General features: G+C 43.1%; 1 protein-coding gene and 2 pseudogenes across 1 annotated transcript in view; 1 reads left to right on the top strand and 2 right to left on the bottom strand.

Moving 5' to 3' along the window:
* The window catches only part of Supt20hl1 (Supt20h like 1), a 50,452-nt gene extending 42,344 nt beyond the window's left edge, over positions 1-8,108 (top strand). Inside the window, exons 3-4 of the mRNA NM_001037211.1 lie at positions 2,487-2,553; positions 7,925-8,108. Of these exons, the coding sequence (NP_001032288.1) occupies positions 2,487-2,507 (21 nt within the window). The 3' untranslated portion in view covers positions 2,508-2,553; positions 7,925-8,108. The remainder of the gene's footprint in view (positions 1-2,486; positions 2,554-7,924) is intronic.
* Positions 401-901, bottom strand: LOC134484109 (ubiquitin-conjugating enzyme E2 variant 1-like; annotated as a pseudogene).
* On the bottom strand, positions 5,555-6,527 carry Snrpf-ps2 (small nuclear ribonucleoprotein polypeptide F, pseudogene 2; annotated as a pseudogene).
* Positions 8,109-27,557: the final 19,449 nt, after the last annotated feature.

Here is a 27,557-nt window from a genome sequence, read left to right on the forward strand (position 1 = left end):
ACCTCTCCCAAAGGAAACCCATTTCAACACACCTTCTTGATCCCGGAAGTTCAACCAGGCAGACAGCAGTTATTAAACTCAACAGATGATGTTACACAGCACAACATAGGTATTTCAAATGGACAAGAAGTTATCAGGGGTTGGGGATTTAGCTCAGTGGTAGAGCGCTTGTCTAGCAACCGCAAGGCCTGGGTTCGGTCCCCAGCTCCGAAAAAAAAAGGAAAAAAAAAAAAAAAGAAGAAGAAGTTAGTATTAGAGCAGTGTCTCAGGGTGAAGTCTGAGTGGGGCTTCCTCTCTAGTACTTTGAAGTCTACAGATGGATCTAGAAAATTCACTACTGTGGAAAATGAAGACTTGGGTTGGATGGGGGGGGGGGCAGGGCCTTTGTGACTAATTGTTGTTAACACTGTCCTGGTGTCTGTGGCACCTTCATGCTCTCTTTTGACATCATCAAGCATCGCAGTTCCTGCAGGATGACCTCAATGCTGTGGGAATTCTGACACTGTGCCAGCACTGCTGTGGTTCTTGGATCACCACTCCATCAGAACTGCTCACACCGCTCATATTGACTCCTGTTACAAATCTTACACAAGGGGGTGGGGTGGGGTAGGACGATGGAGGGGTTGGGGCAGAGGAGGGTGGGAGGATGAGGGGTGGGGATGGGGGAGGGGTGCTTCTGGGTACTTAGGTCCACATTCTATTTTAAGGCTGTATGTTCAGGTTTCATAAATTGTTCATGGAGGCCCAATTATCATGCCTGTCCAACCAGTGTCATGTCCTCATCGTCCTCCAGACCCCAGCTAACTCTGCTGTCGCCTACTCCTTTCTGGCCCTCTTTCAGCTCTTCCAATAGTTGGAAATTTCGAGGGACTTTTACTCCCGAGCTTGTGGTGGCTGCCATCTTGATTTTCTAGAAATTACAGGTAAGTTAGCTTATAGAATTGCCCTTTTAAAAATATACTGCAAGTGACTGAGAGGCAGGTCAGTCCATAGGTCCTCAGAACCCACATTAAAAAAAAAAAAAAAGACTGGAGCGGAGAGATGGCTCAGTGGTTGAGAGCACTGACTGCTCTTCCAAAGGTCCTGAGTTCAAATCCCAGCAACCACATGGTGGCTCACAACCAACTGTAATGAGATCTGATGCCCTCCTCTGGTGTGTCTGAAGACAGCTACAGTGTATTCATATACATTAAATTTTTTAAAATAATAGCAATAAATCTTCTGGGCATACTCTCACACTTGGAATCCCAGTTCTGAAGTGGCAGAGAGAACAATCCCTGAGCTTCACTGCCAGCCTGTCCAGTCTGACTGCAGAGCTCCACCGGCCAGTGAGGTATTGCCTTCAAAAAGACATTGTCCCCGAGGATGACAAACTTAGACACACATGAATGATTTTTAAACATATACAGTGCAGCTGGGCATGGTGTATGCATGTGTATAATCAAATCTCAGAGCCTGTGGCAGGAGAATGCAAGGTTAAGGGCAGATTAAGTTATGTGCTGAACTCCAATATTTTTTTTTTTTGGTTCTTTTTTTCGGAGCTGGGGACCGAACCCAGGGCCTTGCGCTTCCTAGGTAAGCGCTCTACCACTGAGCTAAATCCCCAGCCCCCAATATTTTTATTATGTAAAAATTACCTCCAAGAGCCAACAATGCTAATTGGGCTTAGTTTAGGGAAGCATACTTTGTGATTTAAATTTAAAGCGTACTGACAGGCTGATGAGATGGCTCAGCAGGTAAAGGCACATGTACATGAAATGCACACACACACACACACACACACACACACACACACACACACAGAGCAGTGTTTTGTCAAAGGGTAAATGTGGGCTTTAGACTCTATTATCCAGTTACCTCCAGCCACCTCAGGAAAGATAATTCCAGAAAAAGGGGGCAGGGATCAATGTGGTATAAATAAACATGCAGTGCTTTGGAACAGCTATGTCTTTCTCTTCTTCTCTTCTCATCTTCCTTTCTTTTTTGCCAAAGTCTCTGCATGCAGGCTGGCCTTGAACCCACCACTGCTTCAGCCTCCTAAGTTCTATTGGAGAAAATCCTGAAAACAGGGCAAGGTAGGGAAACCCTGAGTGGGTGAAGTCCTGAGCAAATATATATTTTGACATAAGCACAGCATGTTGAGGACTCCAAGACCAACTGGCCTATGGTAAATTGGCAAAACTGCTGCACATATAACCAGGCTGGAGAGCGAGGGCAAAGCTTTTGGTGGAGGTCCGAGTGTGAGAGTTTATAAACATTGACCAGTGATACAAAGACTAGCAACCCTAGTTTCCTCCTGGCCATGTCTAGAGTCTGAGACTGCTCCCCTATAAAGACACCCTACCAAGATTTGCTAACCCTCCCCATGTGCTGTATCTAATAAAGAGGCTGAGACTCCGGGTAGCCTTAGCAGTTAGAGAACCTGACCTGATCCCAGCTTCATTGAACGAGTGTTTATGTGTCTGTCCTTTCTCCGTTCCATCCAGGACCCAGGCCTCAAAGGCTAAGGCAGAGCAGGCAGTCTTGTGCCTAAGAGTCAGAGGAGACAACCTGGTAGGTTTCAGAGAAGACAATCTAAAAGTTTTTCAAAAATCTGTGACGGAGTTAGAGAATCTGTGACAGAGTTAGACCTCCCTGTTGTCTTTAGGAGACATGAGCCCTCTCTCTCTCTCTCTCTCTCTCTCTCTCTCTCACACACACACACACACACACACACACACACACACACACACACACACTCAAAACATTGATATCCCCAAGACTAAAAACAGAAAAGTAGACAGATGTCACAAAGTATGGACACTGGGGTCAACGTAGGCCTACTGTTATTTAGACTTTATTCCCGACTTGGGTTTGCGGTTAGCAGCCCAGGGTATTCTCTAAAAGCAAACTTCCCTGCACACAGACGAGCTCACCAAGTAGCCCTGGACCACGTCTTTACACAAGGTACCTCCTGGACACTACAGATACTGATAATTATCTGGGTCTTTGGGGGGAGGTTATTTTACTTTTTCCATTTTCCAGTGTGTGCAGTGTTTGCATGTGTGTGGGCACAGGAGTGTAAGTACATGGGTGGGCATGGTGGTGGAAGCCTAACCACTGAGCAATCTCCACAGTCCTCTGAGATCTGGACTGCTGCCACATCTTTAACATTCCATCATGTCTAGAATATTCTATAATATTCCATCATATCTAGAATAAAATGCTTTCAGTAAAGGCTGTTTTCTATCAAACACTCCAAGGGCATTACACTTCCAGGTCAGGCAAATCTGAGTTACTCAAGGTGGTTTGTTTGTTTGTTTGTTTGTTTGTTTGTTTGTTTTCAGAGAGATACCACCAATGGAGAAGCAGAGGAAGAGAAGAGGAAGGAAGGAGGATAGGATGACAGATTGGGGGTGGGGGCGAAGAGAAAAGATGAGCGAGAAGGGCTTATGTGATGTGCATGGGGGCAGGGAGGGCAGTGGCTAGCCTGAAACCTGAAGCGAGGTAGGCTGGGCAGTCTCTCCTAACTTGCTGCTGAAATCTGGAGACACTCCAGCAGAATCCCTTCTTGTGAGTATCTCAGTGTCTTTGTCCTCGAGCCCCTTGAGTAATTGTGCTCCAAGTCGGCAGAAAAGGTGCTGTTTGGAGAAAGCAGTTCTCAGAAAGCAAGCAAGAGCCACATAAACACACGAAGGGGAGATCCCAGCAGAGACAGCCCTTGAGTTGAAGACAAGCCAGACACCTTGCTAAGATAGGTAACACTCCAGGGGGCAATGGCACAGGGCTTTACTTCATTCTGAGGATGTTTCCCGTACTGATGCTGAGGCTAAAACCCAAGGCATTGCCTATACTGGGCAAGCAAGCCCTGTACCACTGAGCAACAGCCCTTATAGGTGTGAGTTTGCTTGTTTGTAGGGTCTTGCGGTCTTGAACTCAGCCTCCCTAGTACTGATCTTAAGGACTGGAGTGTTATTCTGAATGAATTGGGGAAGAGTTTAAATAAGGAAATGGCATGACTTATTTGGCTTACTTTTTTTTTCTTTTTTTTTTTTTTTTTTTTGGAGCTGGGGACCGAACCCAGGGCCTTGCACTTGCTAGGCAAGCGCTCTACTACTGAGCTAAATCCCCAACCCCTTGGCTTACATTTTTACAAAATTATTGTCCACTATATGGAAAAGGGACTTCAGGAGCCTTCAAGATGGCTCCATGAGTAAAGGCACTTGCCACCAAGAATGATGACCTGAATTCAATCCTGGGGCATTGTTCTCTGGCTTCCACACATGCACTGTGGCTTACACATTCTCTCACCGATGCACACATACATGTGCACACAAATAAAAGTAAAGGAAATTCTAAGAGAATGAACTGCAGGTAGTCAAGACAATTTGGAGGAATGAAGTGTATTTCAGAGATCCAGGTGAGAGGTGATCACGGCTTGGATAAGCACAGGAAGAGAGGAATATCCTGGTAAGAAGGCAAAGTCTGTTTATAGCTTGAAGATAAGATGGAGCCAAAATTGCTGACAGATGTATGGATGGACTGTGAGAGACCTATGAGAGTCTTCTGTGGTTTAGGGCAGTTATGACAGAGGAGTCAGGGCAAAACCTAATGAGGGCTCATGGCAGAGTAAAAACAGAAAAATCAGAGATGGTGAACAAAAGAAAGGATCATACTGTTAAACACAGAAGCAATAGCAAACAGCCCCATGAGCTGACGGAAATGGTCCAGTAAACAGGAGCACAGCAGTGATTCAGGAGAAAGGGGAGATTGCCAGAACCTGGTTCTTGAGAGAGGATGGGATTTAGCACGCAAGTACTACGTGCTCTTCCTGGTCAGAGCATAAACGTCATTCACCTCTGTTAAGTAGGAACAGGGGCAAGGTGAGCTGAAAGAATGCAGGTAGGAGAGGAAACGTGGGACATTTGAGAGGACAGAGAGAAAACAAACTGCTGAGATTTGCCTGCATTTATTAAAGGCTTCCCCCAGTTCCCAGTAAAATCCATGTGCCCCCCCTAAAAGGAGGGGAAGGCAGACCAGCCCCCCATATGTTTGCAGTAAGAGAAGAAGTATACAGCAAGGAACAGAGACAGCAGGATACAAGTAATTGGCCATGTTCCCCAGCAGTGGGCGTCATTGTGAGGCCTGTGGGTGCCTCCAGGAAGCAGGAGCGAAAAAGGGACTGTCCTCCATCTTGTTCATTTGCTTCCTTCAAATGCAAGAGGATATGGACAATCAAATTGCTAGAAGAAACATTTGTATGTAGAGTGTCCGCGTTACTGATTTTTGTGTTGCTATGACCAAAATATCTGACAGACGAGAGAGGGTTATTTAGGTTCATGGTTTCCAAGAGATTCAGTCTATTGTGGTGAGGAGGGATGTTTTAATTACTTTTCTGTGGCTGTGATAAAACATCATGACTCTGAAAAAACAAATCTTTATTGTATAGAAATCTATATATATTTATAAATGTATATTTCTATATTATATTATAATATATTATATAATACTATTTTATACCTTGATATGTTTATAATATATAATTTATAAACATACATATATAATCCCCAAGATGCTATTCTCTCATTTCCTCATCTTACTCCTTCTCTTCAAACACCTCTGATATAGAGGACATTATTACACCTTATTAGAACATCACCCAGATATCCAGACAACGCCCCATCTATATATTCTTCTGTCTTGTGAGCTGCATGTTCATGTAGCCATCGACGGAGACCACGTAGCCCTTGTACTCCATGCCCCACTTCAGTTTCACCATCACTGGCTTTCCTGTCGTCAGTCTATTGAGAAAAGGCTTGGGATTGAGAGGTAAACAACACAAACACCAGCAAGCACTGCACCCCATTAGCCAATGACCCCACCACTACCCTCCTCTCATGACTCTTAAAGCACCTTATGGAGGAAAGAGTTTATTTGAACTTAGGGTTCCAGAAGTTAGGAGTATATCATGGTGGGAAAGTACGGAAAAAAGCAGCAGGCATGGTGACAGGAACTGAATGCTGAGTGAGGGCTTACAATTTGAACCTCAAGAATGGGCTGGAGAGATGGCTAAGCAGTTAGAAGCACTGACTGCTCTTCCAGGGGTTCTGAGTTCGATTCCCAGCAACCACATGGTGGCTCACAACCATCTGTAAAGAGATCCGATGCCCTCTTCTGGTGTGTCTGAAGACAGCTACAGTGTACTCATATACCGTAAATGAATAGTCATTTATTTAATAAATAAATCTTTTTTTAAAAATGAAGCAGAGGAAGCAAACTAGAAATAGGTGAGGATTTTTATCCCCAAAGCCTGCCCTGATAACATGCCATGTCCCCCAAACAGTGCCCTCAACTGGTAACAAAGTATTCAAATACAAGAACCTGTGAGGGACACTCTTAGTCAAACCACTACAACATGATTGCAAAAGCCTGTCACAGAAGGTGTTTTCATGGCCAGGACCAGGTAGCCAAGAGCACAGGACAGAACCGGGAAAGACTATGACCTGCAAAGTCCCACCTCTAAAGACCCTGCCAGCTGGGTCCTACCTCTGAAGTGTCCATAGAATTCCAAAACAGTGCCATCCACTGAGGAGCAAGTGTTCAAATGTGAGGCTTTGAAGGAACAGCTCAGATTCGAACCTTAACAGTGCCCCAATCTCTTATGGCTATTCTAGCTGCTCTATCAAAACAGGATGAGTATGTGTCTTAGGGTCTCTATTTCTGTGACAAAACACCATGACCAAAAAGCAAGTTGGAAAGGAAAGGGTTTATCTGACTTACATTTCCACATCACTGTTGATCACTGAAGGAAGTCAGAACAGGAACTCAAATAGGGCAGGAACCTGGAGGCAGGAGCTGTTGCACAGGTCACAGAGGGGTGCTACTAACTGGCTTGCTCCTCATGGCTTGCTCAGCCTGCTTTCTTATAGAATCCAAGACCACCAGCCCGGGTAGGCACCACCCACCAGACTGGGCCCTCCCTCATTGATCAATAATTGAGAAAATGCCTAACAGTCGGGTCTCATAGAGGCATTTCCTCAACTGAGGCTCGCTCTTCTCTGATGGTTCTAACTTGTGTCAAGTTGACACACAGAACCAGCCAGAGCGGTATGTCAGACATGGTGGTTTGTGCCTTTAATCCTAGCACTCAGGAGGCAGAGGCAGACAGACCTCTAAATTGGAGGCCAGCCTGGTCTATATAGTGAGTTCCGGGATAGCCAGGACCATGTAGAGAGATCCTGTCTCCAAACCAAAGAAACTCGGGGTAAGTACGGCAGTATGCATGGTGGTTCAATGAGAAAAGTGAGACATCTTATGTTCTCTATGGAGTGTGCCTCTCAAGGGTGCCCCCACCTCATGACATCAGTTTCACCTGGGAAACTGGTCTGCCCCCAAACCTACTGTTAAGATTTGAATATGCTCCTTTGAAAACTCACATTAAGGCCAGGCATGGTGGTGTGCGCCTATAATTTCACCACTTGGGAGGCTGAGGCAAGGAGATCACAAGTTCACGATCCTGTCTCAAAAAGGGGATGGGGGTGGCAGGGAAATTGGTAAAAGCACTTGCTGGCAACCTGAGTTTAGTCTCCAGAACCCACATAAAGGTGATAGAGGAGAATCAATTCCATAAAGTTGTCTTCTGACCTCCAACATGCATGCTCCGCCCCCCCCCCCCACGCACACACATACCAACCCCACTCAGTCACACACTTAGGAATTTCCAAAACCCTGGAAGCCATAATATATAGACAGAGGTCCTGGTGCAGACCCATGTAGGCCCTGTGCTTGCTGCTTTAGTCTCTGTGAGTTCTTATGACCTTTGCTCAGTTCATTTACTAGGCCTTGTTTTTTCTTCTCTTCTCTTTGAATTACCCACTATCAGGTATTTTGTTATAGCAGCACAAACAGACTAAGACACTTACTAACTCAAAAACTCTCAATGCAGGGCCCAACGGACCGCGCTTTAGCAAAATCACTGCAATTCAGGCGAATGTTTGTGAAGAAGCAGGGCTTGAAGGCGCCGCCTGGCTAACTTTCCATCTGCTCTTATCCCGTACTGCCACCTATTGGACAAGCTCTTCCACATGCTGTGAGATAAATGAAGCCTATTAAAGACAAAGAGAAACTAAGTTCCTTGCATTTTTCTCGTCTAAAAAAACTTTACAAACCAAACCAAAAAGAAAATTTACAAGCTTTTGACTGCAAATACTAATTTTACACTGTTGTAAGCACTATAATTGGAGCTTTTTAAATATTTGTGTGTGTGTGTGTGTGTGTGTGTCTGATACGTGCTTGTGTATCAGAAAACAACTTTCTGAAATCTGGGTCACAGGACTTAGATTCAGGTTGTCAGGTTCTTAGGCTGTTGAAGCAGACAGTGCCAATATTCGGAATTAATAACATATCAGCACAGTGAATATTTATGTGTGATAAACTGTGGTAGTTATTTCTCTTGGGTTATAATCTCCAAACTAAAATCCTTTTTCTCTTATTTAAAGGTTTATCTGTTTTATTGTGTATGAGTGGTTTTTGCCTGTGTGCGTGTCATGTGCATGCAGTGCCTGCCAAGGCCAGCAGAGGGCGATAGAACCCATGAAGCGGCCGGTGCTGAGATTTGAACCCGGGTCCTCTGAAAGAACAGCCAGTGCTCTTTTTTTTTTGCCTCGTGTGTGTGTGTGTGTGTGTGTGTGTGTGTGTGTGTGTGTGTGTGTGTGTGTGTGTGTGTGTGTGTGTGTGTGTGTCCAGCCAGGGCTCTTAACCTTGCCAGTCCTAAAGTTTCTTTTTAAACTGTATTTTTTTTTTTGGTTAAGTGACAAGAGCTGGGCATGGTGGCTCATTCCTTTAATCCTGAAACTCAGAAGGCAGAGGCAGGAAAGTGTCTGTGAATTCAAGGCCAGCCTGTTCCACATAGTTCTAGGATAGCCAGGTATACATAGTGAGACCCTGTCTTTAAAAAATAAAAAGATAACAGTGTCTCACTATGCAACCCAGTGTGGCCTCACACTCAGTGTTCCTTTCTGAGCTTTCTGAGTAGCCGGAATTGCAAGCACATACTAGCACACTTAAGGTAAATGCCTCTGGCACTAGATATATAACAGCAGCATCATTTTGTCAAAGGTTTTCTATTTTGTATTAGACCCTGTCTGGTAGGCTGGCCTCAAATTTTCTGTGGCAAAACACCATGACCAAAGCAAGCTGGAGAGGAAAGGGTTTATTTGGCTTACACCTCCCCCATCCCTGGTCATCATTGAAGAAGTCAGGATGCAGAGGTCATGGAGGAGTGCTGCTTACTGGCTTGCTCTCCATGGTTTACTCGGTGTGCAGAATCCAGGACCACCAGCCAAGTGGTGGCACTACCCACCATGGGCTGGGCCCATGCTCCACTGCTCAGTAATTTTTTTAAATGCCTTACAGCCAGATCTTGTGGAGGCATTTTCTCAGTTGAGGTTCTTTCCTGTCAGATGACTCTAATTCATGTGTCAGGTTGACATTAAGACTAGCCCGTGGGGGTTGGGGATTTAGCTCAGTGGTAGAGCACTTGCCTAGCAAGCGCAAGGCCCTGGGTTCTGTCCCCAACTCCGAAAAAAAGAAAAGAAAAAAAAAAAAAAGACTGGCCCGCACAGTAGCCAAGAAGGCCTTGCATTTCTGATCTTTTTGCCCTGAATGCCCCAGTTACAGGCATGCATTACCATTCCCAGCTGTGATGGTTTGAATGAGAATGGTCCCCATAAGTTCGAGTACTTGAAAATTGATCCCCAATTAGTGGAACTAACTTCCCAGTTGGGAAGGATAAGGAGGTTCACCCTTTGGAGGAGGTGTGTCACTGTAAGTGGGCTTTAAGGTCTCAAAAGTCATAGTTCTGTCTCTCCCTCTCTTTCTCTCTCTCCCCACCCCCTTGTACTTGTTGATCAAGATGGGAATTCTACTGCAACCCTCTGAAACTATAAGCCCCAAATAAACTCTCTTCTTTAAGTTACCTTGGTCACAGTGTTTTATCAAAGCAACAGAACAGTAACGAAGACACTGGTTTTGTGATGCTGGGCATGGAACAGTCCTGTGCACGCTAGGCAAGTACTCTACCAGTTTGCTTAAGTTTAAAGAAAACAACTAAACATAATCTGAATGTATTCATGAAAGAGCTAGTAAACTGCTATAAAGCCAGTCACACCTGTTACTCCGTCATGGGATTCTGCTAAAGATCCTAGCTTCTGTGTATCTTCAGAACACCCCTTTTGAGTCTTACCTCCCTGCTAGAAGTCAGAAGGCCCTCTTTGTTTCACTTGCAGATGTCACATACAATCTAGGGCTCATCCACTGAACATCTGACTCGAGAGTGAGCAACAGAAAGGAGCAGGAAATGCATGGAATGCACTTTCTAGCAAGGGTAGCATTGGCATCTGCCATTCAGAGCTCCAGATCTGGTCCTCAGCATCACAGGTTCACATCGTGGGTCTGTGTCCAGTACCTGGTGGAATTCGTGAATAATGCAGTAGCATGGTTAGAGCATCCCTGTTAGCTGAGTACTCAGCCCTTTAGCCTAGCATCCTGACCTTCCCAGATGCCTTTGAACTATTTACATTTTTTCATAACTCCATCTCTGCCTGTGTGTTTGCTCCTCCTACTGTTGCTATGTAACAAATTTAGTGGGTTATGTGAATTAAACTAGATTTTCTCAACATTCGTGCAACAGACATTTGAGATCAATGATTTATCTTTTTTAAAATAATTTATTTTTATTTTATGTGCACTAGTGTTTTAAGTGCATGTGTGTCTGTGTGAAGGTGTGAGATCCTGCGGGTTACAGAGGTTTGTGAGATGCCATGTGAGTGCTGGAAATTGAACATAGGTCCTCCTTAAGACTGTCCAGTGCTCTTAACTACTGAACCATCACTCCAGCCCCTAGGACCCAGATAATTTCCTGTTGTGTGGGACTGTCCTGTGCCATGTGGGTCATTTACCAGTGTCCCTAGTTTCTGTCCACTAGACACCAGCAGCATTCCCCATCCCAAGGTATAACAACCAAAAATAATGTTTCCAGATATTGTGAAATGTACCATGAGGCTAAGGCCTTCCCAAGCTGAGATCCACTAGCTTAAAATGATCAAGTCTTGGGTCATGCGTAAACCTATTCCCTAATTTCATGAAATAGTGCTTAGAGATGGGCCTGAGGAAGACAGGGCAGCAGGGGAATGGCTGGTATTATTTCCCTACTTAACTTAGTCTCAAGAGCTCTCCACATGTCCTTTGTTCTGTTTTGTCTTGTTTTCTGAGACAGGGTCTCTCTATGTCCTGGAACTCGCTAGGTAGACCAGGCTAGCCTAGAACTCACAGAGCCCTTCCAAGTGTAAGCCACCATTCGGATTATTGCATGTCCTTCTTGTATGACCTACCCGGTGACCTCAAGTTACTATAACTGCTCATGTGGATGCTCAGATCTCCAAGAAGATGTCAAAGAGGAGGAGGAGGAAGAGGAGGAGGAAGAAGATGAAGAGGAGGAGGAGGAAGAGGAGGAGGAAGAGGAGGAGGAGGAAAATGCTTTTTAAGACCTGATCTCAAAAGCAACATGTCATCATTTCTGCCATAATCACAAAATTCAGAGAGGGAACATGGACTCTACCTCTCAGTGGGATGAATATCAAAGTTAGGTTGTAAGACTGTGTGCAATAAGATGTTCTCAACATTTGAAAATCCAATATGTCTCTGTGATCAACATCACTATCCATCAGGAAAATGCAAATTAAAACCACTAGACAGCACTACAAAACCACCAGAATGCCTAAAGGCGAGAATGCATGTTGGTACACTCACTCTAGGAAAAATAACTGCTCCGATAGAGCGTACACTCAGATGACTCAACACCCGCCTAGGTTTCCTCCTGAGAGACATGAATGAACATGCACCTCAAAAGACATACAAGAGACGGTGCAGAAAGTCTTTTTGAATAATTAAAAACTGGATGATGACATTTTCTGTTAAAGGTCCATCTCAGAAGGGGCTGAAAGACTTTTAAAAGCCAGAGGTCAAGGAAGGCCAAAACAAAGCAGTGTTCTCTGGGTACCACAAGATTGCTGCACAAAGCCTATACAACCCCAAACCAGTTTACATTGTAGCAGGGAGTGGGAGGGGGTCAGGAGCTCCCACCCCTGAGACTCTATGAACTTCTGGGAAAGGAAAGATCAGTTTTCTTTAAGGATGTAGCCCCTGATAGGTTGACCACAATCCAGTAAATTGCCCCATACCTATATGTACATAAGCAGCACAAATTGGACTCAATGGGTTGTTTTATAAGGGCAAACAAAGTTTGAAAAGGGGGTGTTGTAGAACAAGGCAGACTTGCAGAGGATGGTGGAGAGGTGAATATGATCAAAGTACATTGTACCAATGAAATTCACAAAGAATTTTTACATATGTATATAATATATAATAATAAATATATGTGTTTGTATATTTGGTTTTTTGAGACTGGGTTTCTCTTTGTAACAGCCCTGGCTGTCTTGGAACAAGTTCTGTAGACCAGGCTAGCCTCAAACTCACAGAGATCCACCTGCCTCTGTCTCCTAAGTGCTAGGATAAAAGATATGTGCCACCACTATGCAGCCCTAAAAATATTTTGAAATGTCTGTCAATAAGAAAATGGATCTAGGGGCTGGAAAGATAGCTCATCGTTTAAGAGCACTGACTAATTCTTCCTGAGGACCCAGGTTCAATTCCTAGCACCCCCATGGCAGCTCACAACTGTCTGTAATCCAAGATCTGACACCCTCACACAGACATACATACAGGCAAAACAGTGATGCATATAAAATAAAAAATAAAATTTGAAAAAGGAAAAGAAAATGGAGCCCAGCATACTGACGCATACCTTTAATCCCAGAATTCAGGGGGCAGAGGCAAGTAGATCTCTGTGAGTTTGAGGTCAGCATGGTCTACAGAGTCCAGGACAGCCAGGTGTACAGAGTGAGACCCTGTCTCAGAAAAAAAGAGAATAAAAAATAAAAAAAAACAAAAAGAAAATAAAATAGACCTATAAGCTAAGTGTGATCTAATCATCCAGTAGCATGCTACACTTTAACATAAAATGATTGTTTACATACCCAGAAGGAAAAAAGCAATAACCATTACATTCAACAAAGGGAGCCAGACACATACCGTGTAATTCCATGTGCGTAATATCAAAAACAGGAAGCCAATCAGTAGCAATAGAAATCAGAGGATGTTGTCACTTCTAATGAGATGAGGAAATGGATACTGACAGGAAAAAGGCACAAAGACGTTCTGGAAGGTTAGGAATAGTCTATATTTGATCTGGCAGGTGGCTAAATCTGTGTGTGTGTGTGTGTGTGTGTGTGTGTGTGTGTGTTAATATTCAAAGCCAGGGATAGAAAGATAGCTCAATGGTTAAGAGTTCATACTGTTCTTACCAAGGACCTAGGTTTAGTTCCCTGTATACATGCAGGCAAAATATCCATACACATAAAGTCATTTAAGAAATAAACATCTGAGGGGCTAATGAGACAGCTTAGCAGTTAAAAATACTAGGTGCTCTGCCACAGGTCCTGCTTCAGTTCCCGTGGTGGTTCACAATTGTCTTTAACTGTAGTCTCATGGGGTCTGATGCCCTTTTCTGGTGTGCAGATGTACACCCATACATGCAGACAAAACACCCATATGCATACCTTTTAATAATAAATAATAAAATAAATAATTTTAAGAAAAGAAAAGAAACATCTGAATATTTCGAAAAGTTAGTTTAAAAGGAGACCTCCACAGATCCCCACCCCCCATAGTATGAGCCACAAGATTTTAGAGAACACTGTTGTTAAATATTGGCCTGATTCAAGGTGAATGTAATGTTAAAGGTCCCTAGTTCTGTTTCAAAACTATAATGATATTTCTTCAGAAGACACTCAGGATGCATTAAAAAAAAAAAAAAAAAAGGAACGAGAGGTCTGGAGAGATGGCCCAGCAGTTAAGAGCACTGGCTGTTCTTCCAGAAGTCTCAATTCCCAGCAACCACATGGTGGCTCACAAGCATCTATAATGGGATCTGACGCCCTCTTCTGGCATGCACGTGTACATGCAGATAGTGTGTGTGTGTGTGTGTGTGTGTGTGTGTGTGTGTGTGTGTGTATAATCTTTTTTTTTAATGTTTTAAAAATAGCCAGGCAGTAGTGGTACACATTTTTAATCTCAGGACTTAGGAGGCAGAGGCAGGCAGATCTCTGTAAGTTCCAGGCTAGCCTGGTCTACAGAGCAAGTTCCAGGACAGCTACAGCTACCCAGAGATAGCCTGCCTTGAAAAACCAAAAGGAAAAAAAGAAAAGAAAGATAAAACAAAAACAAAAACCAAAAACTAGCCCAGTGCTTCTTGTCTTTAATTCCAGCACACAGCAGGCAGAGAGGCTGGTGCAGATCTCTGAGTTTGAGGCCAGCATGAACTACAGAGTAAGTTCCAGAACAGCCAGGGATACATAGTGAGAGCCTGTCTCAAAAAAAAAGATAAATAAATTTTAAAATTTTAAGCATAACAAAAACCAAGAACTAGAAAGAAACAAAGAGGAAATTCCTGGTTATAGGAAGACACTTAGTGCATGGGACCATTGAAGTGGAAATCTTAAGGTTTCTTTGGAAAGTCAACTTGGAAGGTGTTTTGCTGGGGCAAACACATGAAGGAAGGTTTCGTTAAAGTGGACAGAGGTAAAAGATTCATGAAGGAACATTGTGCTGAAGCAGACACAAGAGAAAGGTTGTTCTGCTAAAGACAGCACGTGAAAGGACATGTGATGGAGGATTCTTTGCTAACAACACACATGTACACACATGTAGTGGTCTGCCTTACATTGCATAGTTGAGCTGCATTTGTCAGGACTCCATAGAGAGAAATGCACCAAACAAAAACAAAAACAAAAACAAAAAACAAAAACAAAAACAAAAACAAAACTTCTGGCGGTGTGCTGCAGTTTCTTGCTATTTCCATAGACTTGGGCTGATTAGCAGAGTGATGTCAGCTGAGACAGACACACTGCTGACGCATGACATGTGGAGGACACATGATGTTTGAAGGGTATAAACAGGACTCAACAGGCAGTGACAGGGACTGGGCTAAGCTTGCTTATAGAGCAGTGCTTGTGCAATGTTTGTTGGTCTTGCGTCTTCCGCTGCTAACCTGTGACTGAACCGCTGATTTCCAGACAGCACAGACAGGCGTTGTTCCAAAGAACCATTTCTAAACAGGTCCACTTCCCCCATAAACTTTCTTTTCCACTACCTCTGGTGGATGATAGGCTAGAAGGGAGGTTAAAGCATTTAAGAACCATCATTAAAAATAGGTTTTTTGGGGGCTGGGGATTTGGCTCAGTGGTAGAGCGCTTACCTAGGAAGTGCAAGGCCCTGGGTTTGGTCCCCAGCTCCGAAAAAAAAAATAGGTTTTTTGAAGAAAAAAAAAAGAAGAAGAAGAAAAATAGGTTTTTTAGGGGCTGGAGAGATGGCTCAGTGGTTAAGAGCACTGACTGCTCTTCCAGAGGTCCTGAGTTCAAATCCCAGCAACCACATGGTGGCTCACAACTGAATGTAACAGAATCAGATGCCCTCTTCTGGTGTGTCTGAAGACAGCTAGAATGTACTCACATACATTAAATAAACAAATCTTTTAAAAATAGATTTTTAGGGGCTGGGGATTTAGCTCAGTGGTAGAGCGCTTGCCTAGCAAGCACAAGGCCCTGGGTTCGGTCCCCAGCTCCGAAAAAAAATAGATTTTTTAAAAAACTAAAGTTATAGACCATAGAGACCAGGACCCAGGAGATAATGAAGTCTAGAATTTCAGACACATAGGGGAAATTCCAATGGAGGAATAAGAAGCCAGCACTCTGATTCACAGCCCCTGACACAGTGAGTTAATGTTCTACCTGCTAAGCTCTTGTATAACAGGCTGGAAGGTTCTCCAGCCAGAAACAAACCTCACACGTGTGACAAAGGAAAAGAGAGATGTTGGCAAAGCAACCACCAGAAATACATTTCATATGAGCTCCTGGTCCCAAATTATGATGTTCCCCTGAGCCACTGAAATTTGTCCTGGGCATAGCGATGTCCAGGGATGTCCTGGGTTGAAGCATAACCAATGGTTCAGGATATTTGATCATACTATGAACCCTAACACTGTGTTATTTACTAAAAAAAAAAAAAAAAGCCTTGTTGTGGTGAGGCTCAGGCCTAGTACACACCTCTTATCCAAGAGCTTTCTATGTATTGCAAACAAGTGTTTGTAGGATGGCTCGGCCCTAGCATATCCTTTTAATCCAAGAGCTAAATAAAGTCAACGTTAAGAGGTGGAGCAAGCAACTAAGCTGACAGGGGATGAACATAGTTCAGCAGAAAGGGGGGTCTTTGAGTTAAAGTGTATTTAAGACAGCATGGAGAAAGAGGAGTTTTTTTCCCTTCTAGGACACCAGTGGAGTAGGTAGGTCAGCTGGGTGTTTTCTCTGCCTCTCTGAGCTAGCAGGCTTTCGCCACAGTGTCTGGCTCCTGAGTCTTCATTAGTGAAATTGAATGGCTGGGATTTCTGGATTGTTTGTTTGTTTATCATTTTTATTATTTTTTTTTTACTTATTCATTTTGTATCCGGCTCACTGCCCCCTTCCTGGTCAGCCCCTCCCCCAATTTCCCCATCCCCCTTCCCCTTCTCCTCTGAGCAGGTAGGGGCTTCCTGGGTATCCCCGCAACCTGGCACATCAAGTCTCTGTGACACTAGACACTTCATCTCCTACTGAGGCCAGACAAGGCAGCCCAGCTAGAACACATCCCCCATATAGGCAACAGCTTTGGGGATAGCCCCTACTCTAGTTCTGGATCCATGTGAAAACCAAGCTGCACATCTGCTACATATGTGTGGGGAGGCCTAGGTCCAGCCTGTGTATGCTCTTTGATTGGTGGTTCAGTCTCTGAGAGCCAAAAGGGTCCAAATTAGGCGATTCTGTTGGACTTCCTGTGGAGTTCTTATCCCCTTCCGGGCTACAGTCCTTTATCTTACTCTTCCACAAGGGTCCCCAAGCTCTATCCACTATTTGGCTGTGGTTGTCTGCATTGGTCTGAGTCAGATGGTGAGTGGACCCTCTCAGAGGACAGCCATGCTAGATTCCTGTCCCAGGAAACCACTTCTAGCCATACACCCAAAAGATGCTCCACCATTCCACAAAGACACTGGCTCAGCTACGCTTATAGCAGCTTTTTTTGTAGTATCCAATAGCCAGAGATAACCTAGATATCCCTCAACTAAAGAATGGATAAAGAAAATGTGGTACATCTACACAATGGAATACTATTCAGCTATTAAAAGCAAAGACATCACAAATTTTACAGGCAAGAGAATAGAACTTGGGACTATCATCCTGAGTGAGGTAACCCAGTCGTAAAAGAAGACGCATAGTATGTACTCACTGATAAGTGTATATTAGCCACAAAATACAGGATACCCATGCTGCACTCCACAGACCCAAGAAGGCTGGACAGGAAGGAGGGAACGAGGAAGGATGCTTGAGTTTCACTTGGAAATGGGAATGGAATGGCCGTGAAGGCAGATGGAGGGAGGGAAGTGGGTGCAAGACAGGATCCGGAGGGGAGTGGGGGGGGGTTCAGAGTGGGGTATGGGGAGGGGCAGAGGAGATGGCTGGATGGCCATGAGAATGAATGGAAATCTGCAACTGATGGAGTGGAGGCATCTCCAGGAAGAGACAGAATCAATGGGGCTGTCCTTAGCTGTGACTCACAGCACTGGAGATATGAAAAGGCCACTTCATGTAGCCAGGCAGGAACCCCAGTGGAGCAATAGTGGCCCTAACCCACCAACAAAATTTTGACCCAAAACTTATCCTGTCTACAAGAAATGCAGAGACGGGAGAGAACGTTCAACCAATAACTGGCCCAACTTGAGACTCATCCCATGGGCAAGCACCAGTCCCTGACACTATTAATGATACTCCTGTTAGGCTTGAAGACTGGATTTTTGTTTCTTAAAACAACAAACTACTTTCCGGAGAGGAAGGAAATGAGAAAGGGAGGGAGGGAGGAAGGGAGGAGTGGAGCAGGCTTCTTATGTTAAATGAACACTCAGCAAGTTACAAAGGCCTCGGTGAAACTGACCACAACCAAAGAAAGGCAATGAACCCAACATGTATAAGAATTTATATAAAAGAAACTTAGAATGATAGAGCATTGTAGAAAAAGATTTAAAACAAGTGCATTAAAAATTAACAAACTCGGGGAGTGGAAAGATGGTGGAGTGGTTAAGAGCACTGACTGCAGGGGCTGGGGATTTAGCTCAGTGGTAGAGCGCTTACCTAGGAAGCGCAAGGCCCTGGGTTCGGTCCCCAGCTCCGAAAAAAAGAACCAAAAAAAAAAAAAAAAAAAAAAGCACTGACTGCTCTTCTAAAGGTTCTGAGCTCAATTCCCAGCAGCCACATGGTGGCTCACAACCATCTGATCTGATGCTGTCTTTTGGCATACAGGTATACACGCAGATAGAGCCTCATATACATACAATAAATAAATAAATATACCTTAAAAATTAACAAATCAAATCAGGTTGTTATGGTTTAAGAATAGGAGAAAAGCTTAGAATGTCATAATTACTTATTTTTGTTTTATGTATGTCTTTGCTTACATATATATCTGTGTGCCATGAACATGTATGATGCCCACAGAGGTCAGAAGAGGGAGTTGTCTCCCATGTAACTGGAGTTACAGATAGATGTGAGCCACCACGTGGGTGCTGGGAACTAAACCTGAGTCTTCTGCAAGAGGAGTAAGAGCTTTTAACCACTGAGGCATCTCTCCAGCCCCAATTTGGAAAAAATGTTTAAAGTTACTAGATTATTTTTAGATTCTACAAAAGAAACATCACTCTAGACATATCCAGTAAGAGCCCAAAAAATGTGTGTGGAGTTTTTGTGGGTTTTTTTTCATGTTTCTTGGTTTAATTTTTGGAGGGAGAAGGGATTAAAACAGATCACTTCTTGTAGCCATGATTGTTTGGAACTTGCTATATAAACCAAGTTGGCCTCAAACTCACTGAGATCTGCTTACTTCTGCTTCTGGAATGCTGGGATTAAAGGCATAAGCCAACCATACACGGATAACAAGTGCAAATTTAGACAAGGAACTTAGTACACAGGTGATAGAGAAGCTTAGATGGTAAGGCATCCCAGAAATTAAATACAGCAGGAAGCTGCTGCCACCCTTATGGTCAAGGAGACAAATGAAGGAGGGTATGTTACTAGAATCCAGCACTTATTGATGTCTGATATGAGCTACAAGCAACTGCAGGTTGAAAATAGCTTTTGCAAGGACTGGAGAGATAGCTCAGAGGTTAAGAGCACTGGCAGCTCTTCCAAAGGTCCTGAGTTCAATTCCCAGTAACCACGTGGTGACTCACAACCAATTGTAATGGGATCTGATGCCTTCTTCTGACATGCAGACATACATGTAAGCAGAACACTGTATGCATAATAAAAAAAGTCTTAAAAAAAAAAAAGAAAAGGGTTGGGGATTTAGCTCAGTGGTAGAGCACTTGCCTAGCAAGCGCAAGGCCCTGGGTTCGGTCCCCAGCTCCGAAAAAAAAAAAAAAAAAGAAAGAAAGAAAAAGAAAATAGCTTTTGCAAAAGGGTGCCTCTGAATTAAATGTGCATAGGCTTGATGCTATAAGCTAAACAATATAGCATAACACAGATTTACATAGCATTTGCATTGCATTAAGTATTCTGAGAAATATAGAGATGACTTAAAGTATCTATAAGAGTGTATAGACTGTAGCTTGGTTGGTAACATGTTTGTCTAGCAAGCATAAAGCCCTAAGAACAATTTCTAGCACTCCATAGACTAAATGATAATATTGGCTTGTAATCATAAACATCTATAATGAGATATGGTGCCTTCTTGTGGTGTGCAAGCATACATTCAGGCAGAACATCGTATACATTTTATATAAATACAATATATATATAATATTATATATATATAATAATGTATATATAGAGAGAAGGGGGAGCTTAGGAATTGTGTCCTTGTTGGGTAGAACATGACACTGGAGGTGGACTTTGAGAGTGGACTTTTGAGAATTTAAACACTTGAGCTGGCCACCCATGGTTGTGCACACCTTTAATCCCAGCACTCAGGAGGCACATGCAGATGGATCTCTGTGAGTCTGAGGCCAGCCTGGTCTAAGTAGTGAGTTCCAGGGCAGCCAAGAAATACACAAAGAAACCTTGTCTCAAAAAAAAAAATTAATAAATGGGCCTGCAGAGATGGCTCAGCGATTAAGAGCACTAACTGCCATTACAAGTCTCCCAACCAAAAAGAGCCCAGGTCCAGACGGGTTTAGTGCAGAATTCTATCAGACCTTCATAGAAGACCTCATACCAATATTATCCAAACTATTCCACAAAATTGAAACAGATGGAGCACTACCGAATTCCTTCTACGAAGCCACAATTACTCTTATACCTAAACCACACAAAGACACAACAAAGAAAGAGAACTTCAGACCAATTTCCCTTATGAATATCGACGCAAAAATACTCAATAAAATTCTGGCAAACCGAATCCAAGAGCACATCAAAACAATCATCCACCATGATCAGGTAGGCTTCATCCCAGGCATGCAGGGATGGTTTAATATACGGAAAACCATCAACGTGATCCATTATATAAACAAACTGAAAGATAAAAACCACATGATCATCTCATTAGATGCTGAGACAGCATTTGACAAAATTCAACACCCCTTCATGATAAAAGTCCTGGAAAGAATAGGAATTCAAGGCCCATACCTAAACATAGTAAAAGCCATATACAGCAAACCAGTCGCTAACATTAAACTAAATGGAGAGAAACTTGAAGCAATCCCACTAAAATCAGGGACTAGACAAGGCTGCCCACTCTCTCCCTACTTATTCAATATAGTTCTTGAAGTTCTAGCCAGAGCAATCAGACAACAAAAGGAGGTCAAGGGGATACAGATCGGAAAAGAAGAAGTCAAAATATCACTATTTGCAGATGATATGATAGTATATTTAAGTGATCCCAAAAGTTCCACCAGAGAACTACTAAAGCTGATAAACAACTTCAGCAAAGTGGCTGGGTATAAAATTAACTCAAATAAATCAGTTGCCTTCCTCTATACAAAAGAGAAACAAGCCGAGAAAGAAATTAGGGAAACGACACCCTTCATAATAGACCCAAATAATATAAAGTACCTCGGTGTGACTTTAACCAAGCAAGTAAAAGATCTGTACAATAAGAACTTCAAGACACTGAAGAAAGAAATTGAAGAAGACCTCAGAAGATGGAAAGATCTCCCATGCTCATGGATTGGCAGGATTAATATAGTAAAAATGGCCATTTTACCAAAAGCGATCTACAGATTCAATGAAATCCCCATCAAAATACCAATCCAATTCTTCAGAGAGTTAGACAGAACAATTTGCAAATTCATCTGGAATAACAAAAAACCCAGGATAGCTAAAACTATCCTCAACAATAAAAGGACTTCCAGGGGAATCACTATCCCTGAACTCAAGCAGTATTACAGAGCAATAGTGATAAAAACTGCATGGTATTGGTACAGAGACAGACAGATAGACCAATGGAACAGAATTGAAGACCCAGAAATGAACCCACACACCTATGGTCACTTGATTTTTGACAAATGAGCCAAAACCATCCAATGGAAAAAAGATAGCATTTTCAGCAAATGGTGCTGGTTCAACTGGAGGTCAACATGTAGAAGAATGCAGATCGATCCATGCTTATCACCCTGTACAAAGCTTAAGTCCAAGTGGATCAAGGACCTCCACATCAAACCAGATACATTCAAACTAATAGAAGAAAAATTGGGGAAGCATCTCGAACACATGGGCACTGGAGAAAATTTCCTGAACAAAACATCAATGGCTTATGCTCTAAGATCAAGAATCGACAAATGGAGGGGTTGGGGATTTAGCTCAGTGGTAGAGCGCTTGCCTAGGAAGCGTAAGGCCCTGGGTTCCGTCCCCAGCTCCGAAAAAAAGAACCCAAAAAAAGAAAAAAAAAAGAATCGACAAATGGGATCTCATAAGATCTTTACCAATCCTACAACTGATAGAAGGCTAATATCCAAAATATACAAAGAACTCATGAAGTTAGACTGCAGAGAGACAAATAACCCGATTAAAAAATGGGGTTCAGAGCTAAACAAAGAATTCACAGCTGAGGAATGCCGAATGGCTGAGAAACATCTAAAGAAATGTTCAACATCTTTAGTCATAGGAAAATGCAAATCAAAACAACCCTGAGATTCCACCTCACACCAGTCAGAATGGCTAAGATCAAAAACTCAGGTGACGTGCTCGCTTCGGCAGCACATATACTAAAAAACTCAGGTGACAGCAGATGCTGGTAAGGATGTGGAGAAAGAGGAACACTCCTCCATTGTTGGTGGGATTGCAGATTGGTACAACCATTCTGGAAATCAGTCTGGAGGTTCCTCAGAAAATTGGACATTGAACTGCCTGAGGACCCAGCTATACCTCTCTTGGGCTTATACCCAAAAGATGCCCCAACATACAACAAAGACACATGCTCCACTACGCTCATAGCAGCCTTATTTATAATAGCCAAAAGCTGGAAAGAACCCAAATGCTCTTCAACAGAGGAATGGATACAGAAAATGGTACATCTACACAATGGAATACTACTCAGCTATCAAAAACAATGACTTTATGATATTCATAGGCAAATAGATGGAACTGGAGAATATCATCCTGAGTGAGGTAACCCAATCACAGAAAAATACACATGGTATGCACTCATTGATAAGTGGATATTAGCCCAAATGCTTGAATTGCCCTAGATGCACAGAACACATTGAAACTCAAGAGGGATGACCAAAATGTGAATGCTTCACTCCTTCTTCAAAAGGGGAACAAGAATACCCTTGGCAGGGAATAGGGAGGCAAAGTTTAAAACAGAGGCAGAAGGAACACCCATTCAGAACCTGCCCCACATGTGGCCCATACATATACAGCCACCAAACTAGATAAGATGGATGAAGCAAAGAAGTGCAGGCCGACAGGAACAGGATGTATATCTCTCTTAAGAGACATAGCAGGAATTAGGCAAATACATTGGCGAATGCTTCAGCAAACCACTGAACTGAGAACGGGACCCCCGTTGAAGGAATCAGAGAAAGGACAGAAAGAGCTGAAGGGGCTCGAGACCCCGTATGAACAACAATGCCAACCAATCAGAGCTTCCAGGGACTAAGCCACTACCCAAAGATTATACATGGACTGACTCTGGGCTCCAACTGCATAGGTAGCAATGAATAGCCTAGTAAGAGCACCAGTGGAAGGGGAAGCCCTTGGTCCTGCCAAGGCGGGACCCCCAGTGAACAGGATTCTTGGGGGGAGGACGGTAATGGGGGTAGGATGGGGAGGGGAAAACCCATATAGAAGGGGAGGGAGAGGGGTTAGGGGGAAGTTGGTCCGGAAACCTGGAAAGGGAATAACATTTGAAATGTAAATAAGAAATACCCAATTTAATAAAGATGAAAAAAAAGAGCACTGACCTCTCTTCCAGAGGTCCTAAGTTCAATTCCCAGCAACCACATGGTGGCTCACAACCATCTGTAATGGGATCCGATGCCCTCTTCTGGTGTGTCTGAAGACAGCTACAGTGTATTTGTATACATAAAATAAATAAATAAATCTAAAAAAGAAACACGTTTTTAAAAAATAATAAATAAAATAGATTGTAATAAACACCTGAGCTATTTTAATTCATACTGTGTTTCATGCTTCTGGTTGACAATGTGAGCTGTAAGCTTCTGTTCCAGCCACTCTGCTGCTGCTTCTGCCAAGCTTCCCTACCATAATAGACTCTACTCCCTGGAATCATACCCCTGAACAAATTCCTTATAAGTAGCTTAGCTAATGGTGTTTTATTGCAGAAATAGAAAGCAAACTAATACAGAACTCAAACATCCATGGGTTTTAATATCCAAGGAGGCCCTGAAACGAATGCCCCATGGTTACTGAAAAACACTGTAATAACACAATAATATCCTATGGAGTTGAGTGCACATGCCTACAGAGGTATATAGTTGGGAGAAGGAGTTAGAAATAGAATGCTGTAGGGTCCTTGGATTGTCTGAAAAGCACACAAAGATGCCAGTTAACATTAGACTTTAGGAAATCAAATATACACGTTGTAATCTCTAGTTCACCACTACAAACCAGCAGTCTTACTCCTGGGTACACACCTAAGAGAAATGTGTTAACATTTGCACCAAAAGAAAAATGCAAGAACACTCATAGCAGCTGCATTGACGACAGCCCCAGAGGTCGGTAACTTGCAATGTGCTCAAGAAATGGAAGAAAAGCCAGCCAAGGCGCTCCAGAGAATCTCTGCAGCTGGTAAAACTGGACAGTTCCTCCCTCCCAGCACTGCCTTGGGAATGAATAGACTTGCTTCACTCCGTTTAGGATTAAAAGATTAAAAGTTCCAGAAGAATGAGTCACCCTCACATACTTTAGGCAACATGCTGGCACCTTGGCTCTGTTGCAGAGATTAGAGGAAGAATCTGCCAGATGGCGCCTTCAGGGGCCTCTTTGGTTTCTGTAGTGGGAGTTCTGCCAGATTCTGGATTTATCATTCCACTGAGACTGCACACACCCTGGGAACTGCCCAGAAGCTATCCTGCCTATTAGGAAGGATGAATGAATGAATGAATGAATGAATGAATGAATGTTAAACACTAACTCCTTCTCCCACAAAACTCTATCATTTCAAGTCTGTCTTATCATGTACACATGTCCAAGAAGTCTGTTGTTTAAAGTGATGTGATTTTTCCCCTAGCAACATAAAATAGATGTGTTTCTCAACATTTCCCCAGTTTCTACATCTAGCTCCAAGATAAAGATCTGTTTGGATCTGATCTGTTCCCCTAATTCCATCACAATGCTGTAACCAAAGTCCACGCAGTGAGTTTATCCATCTTTATCTATATCAAGGAAGGGGAGCCAAGATGATGAGAATGGTTTTTTAAACACAAAAGTATACATATTTGAGGGATTTTTAAGGCTCAACTAGAGCCTTTATTTTTGTAGCTTGCTATCTAAGATCCAATCCTAAATTCTATTAACTTGCAGATGTGGGGTGTCAATAACCCTAATCATCTCTGAAGGCCTATGTCCTTCATGTCCTGTCTGGCCAAACATCTCGTAGTTTTTCAAGTAGATGGACACCTCACCCCCACCCCTGACATCCAGCCCCATCCTCAACAGATTTTTGCATCATCCAGCGACAGGGCTCTACCTTTTACTTGGCCCTTGTGCTCTCAAATTGCTGGCCTACTAGATAAACCCAGTGACTCCTGTTGGATTAATGGTCTGGCTGAAACCAGCAGCTAGCTCTTCATCACCCCAGAGGGAGAGTCAAGCTGCGTGTAAGCTCAGGTTCTCACAAGCTGTCCCAGCGCTATCAACACTAGGCAGCTGATGTTCTCAGAATGGGCATGGGACTTCCCTGAGTACTTGGCACTGTAGTTGAAATCCCACTCCCTGCTCCCCACCCTCACACAGACACACTTGAACTCCTCTCACAGGGGCCCTATAGAGAAGAAGAGGACACGCCAGGGGGATAGTGAGCTAAAAACAAGAAATCATATCTTACCTACTAGACTGGAAAATTTTGACATCCCAGCAAGGCTTAAAACTATCAGGCACTTTTGCTATGGCCATTTTGGTGAGCAACTTGACAGTATGTGTAAGACTTTAAAATGTACATATTCTATGATTGAAGGTGTCTGCCCTAGGAAAACACGAACAGAGAGGTCAGATGTGTTCAACTGAAGCATTGGGGAGAATGAGGAGAATCTAGAAACACCCTAAAGGTCACCAGTAGGAAAACAACATGTACGGTTCTCACTCGAAAGTAAGATAGTAGTATGTTTGCAATCCCTGAGTTTTGTAACCTAATCTCCAAATGGACATCTCATGATTTCTGTCATACGCTGTTCAAAACCAGATGAGATGATTAAATGGGGGGGGGAGCAACAAGTGAAAAACGTGAAGCTTATGGCAAGAAGGGATCATATTTGCAAAAATAAACACATGCATTTGCTTTGGGTGTGGAAAGATTGACTCCAAATTCATAAGAGCAGACAAGAGAGGTGGGAAGAAGTGGGCCCTAGATCAGGTTACTGTCAAAGAGGACTCTATTTATAGCACACTTATTTCATAAAGAGAATGTGTTTGTGTTATACTCTTACAAGTACAAATTGATCTAAAAATAATGTGTGCTGCTCTGGAAAGCATGCTCAACAGAAAATGTTCATTCGCACAATGTATGATAATAATTAGTCTGTTTATTTTTTCAAATTTATTCATTTATTTTATGTAGGGGAGTACACAGTAGCTGTCTTCAGATACACCAGAAGAGGGTATGGGATCCCATTACAGATGGTTGTGAGCCACCATGTGGTTGTTGGGATTTGAACTCAGGACCTCTGGAAGAGTAGTCAGTGCTCTTAATCACTGAGCCATCTCTTCAGAACTAGGCTGATTATTTAGAAAGTGTTTTGAGAGAGAGTAATTAGCTCCGATTGGCCTAGCACTCGCTAATATAGCTTAAACTCACAAGCTCTCACAAACTAATATGGTCTCAAACTCACAAGCCCTCCTGTCTCAGCCTCCCACGTCCTTGTATTTTAGGCATGTACTACCAGGTTAGCTAGGCTTACCTTCTGTAATAGACTCTTCACAGGGACACGGACTGTGAATGGCACCAGAAGCTTCTAGAATTTGTCCTCTTGAAAGGCTAAGTCCAACAAGTTCCCTTAAATATGCAAATGCAATGAAAAAATCTTTCCTGATGTTTATGAAGTCAAATTCAAATGGGAAACTCCTGGAGGGCTTGAAATTTTTTGTCTAAGTAAGTGATCTGATAGTCATCCCTGGATTAGCTATTCATATTAACTGCACAAGACATAATTCTAAAATGTAATGGAACAAAACAATACAATATTCTCAGTTTCTGTGACTCAAGTATCAAGATCTCTCACTGCATGGTATTGGCAAGGCCTACAGTCTCATCCAAAGGCATCATGGGGGAAAGTTCCAAGTGCACTCATAGAGTTGGATAGTGGCTGGATAGTGTTTCTCAGAAGCCACTGGACTCAGGGCCTTAGTTCCCCAAAAGCCTCAGTTTCTCATGGATTGATGAGCAGATCTGGCCATTCTCAGCCATGGAGAGCTCCACAATGTAGGTGGCAATGGGGCAGCAAACCCCACTCAAAACAAGCAAGCAAGGAACAATTCATGAGCCAGACCAAAGTCCTCACATTTTTGTTGTAATCAAACCTCAGAAAGGATGTCACATGACTTTTATCATGTTGTGGTTCCTTAGAAGCAAGTTACTAGTCTAGTTTACACTGCAGGCCTTACAGAGATCACTGGAATTCAGTTGAGAAACTTCTTGCCAGTTGAGAATGCTATACTCTCTGCTTATACTGCTAAAATAGAGCCTGTGGGATGGGGAGAAGGGAATGG

The sequence above is a fragment of the Rattus norvegicus genome, chromosome X (genome assembly GCF_036323735.1).
Source record: "Rattus norvegicus strain BN/NHsdMcwi chromosome X, GRCr8, whole genome shotgun sequence".
NCBI classification, from domain to species: domain Eukaryota; kingdom Metazoa; phylum Chordata; class Mammalia; order Rodentia; family Muridae; genus Rattus; species Rattus norvegicus.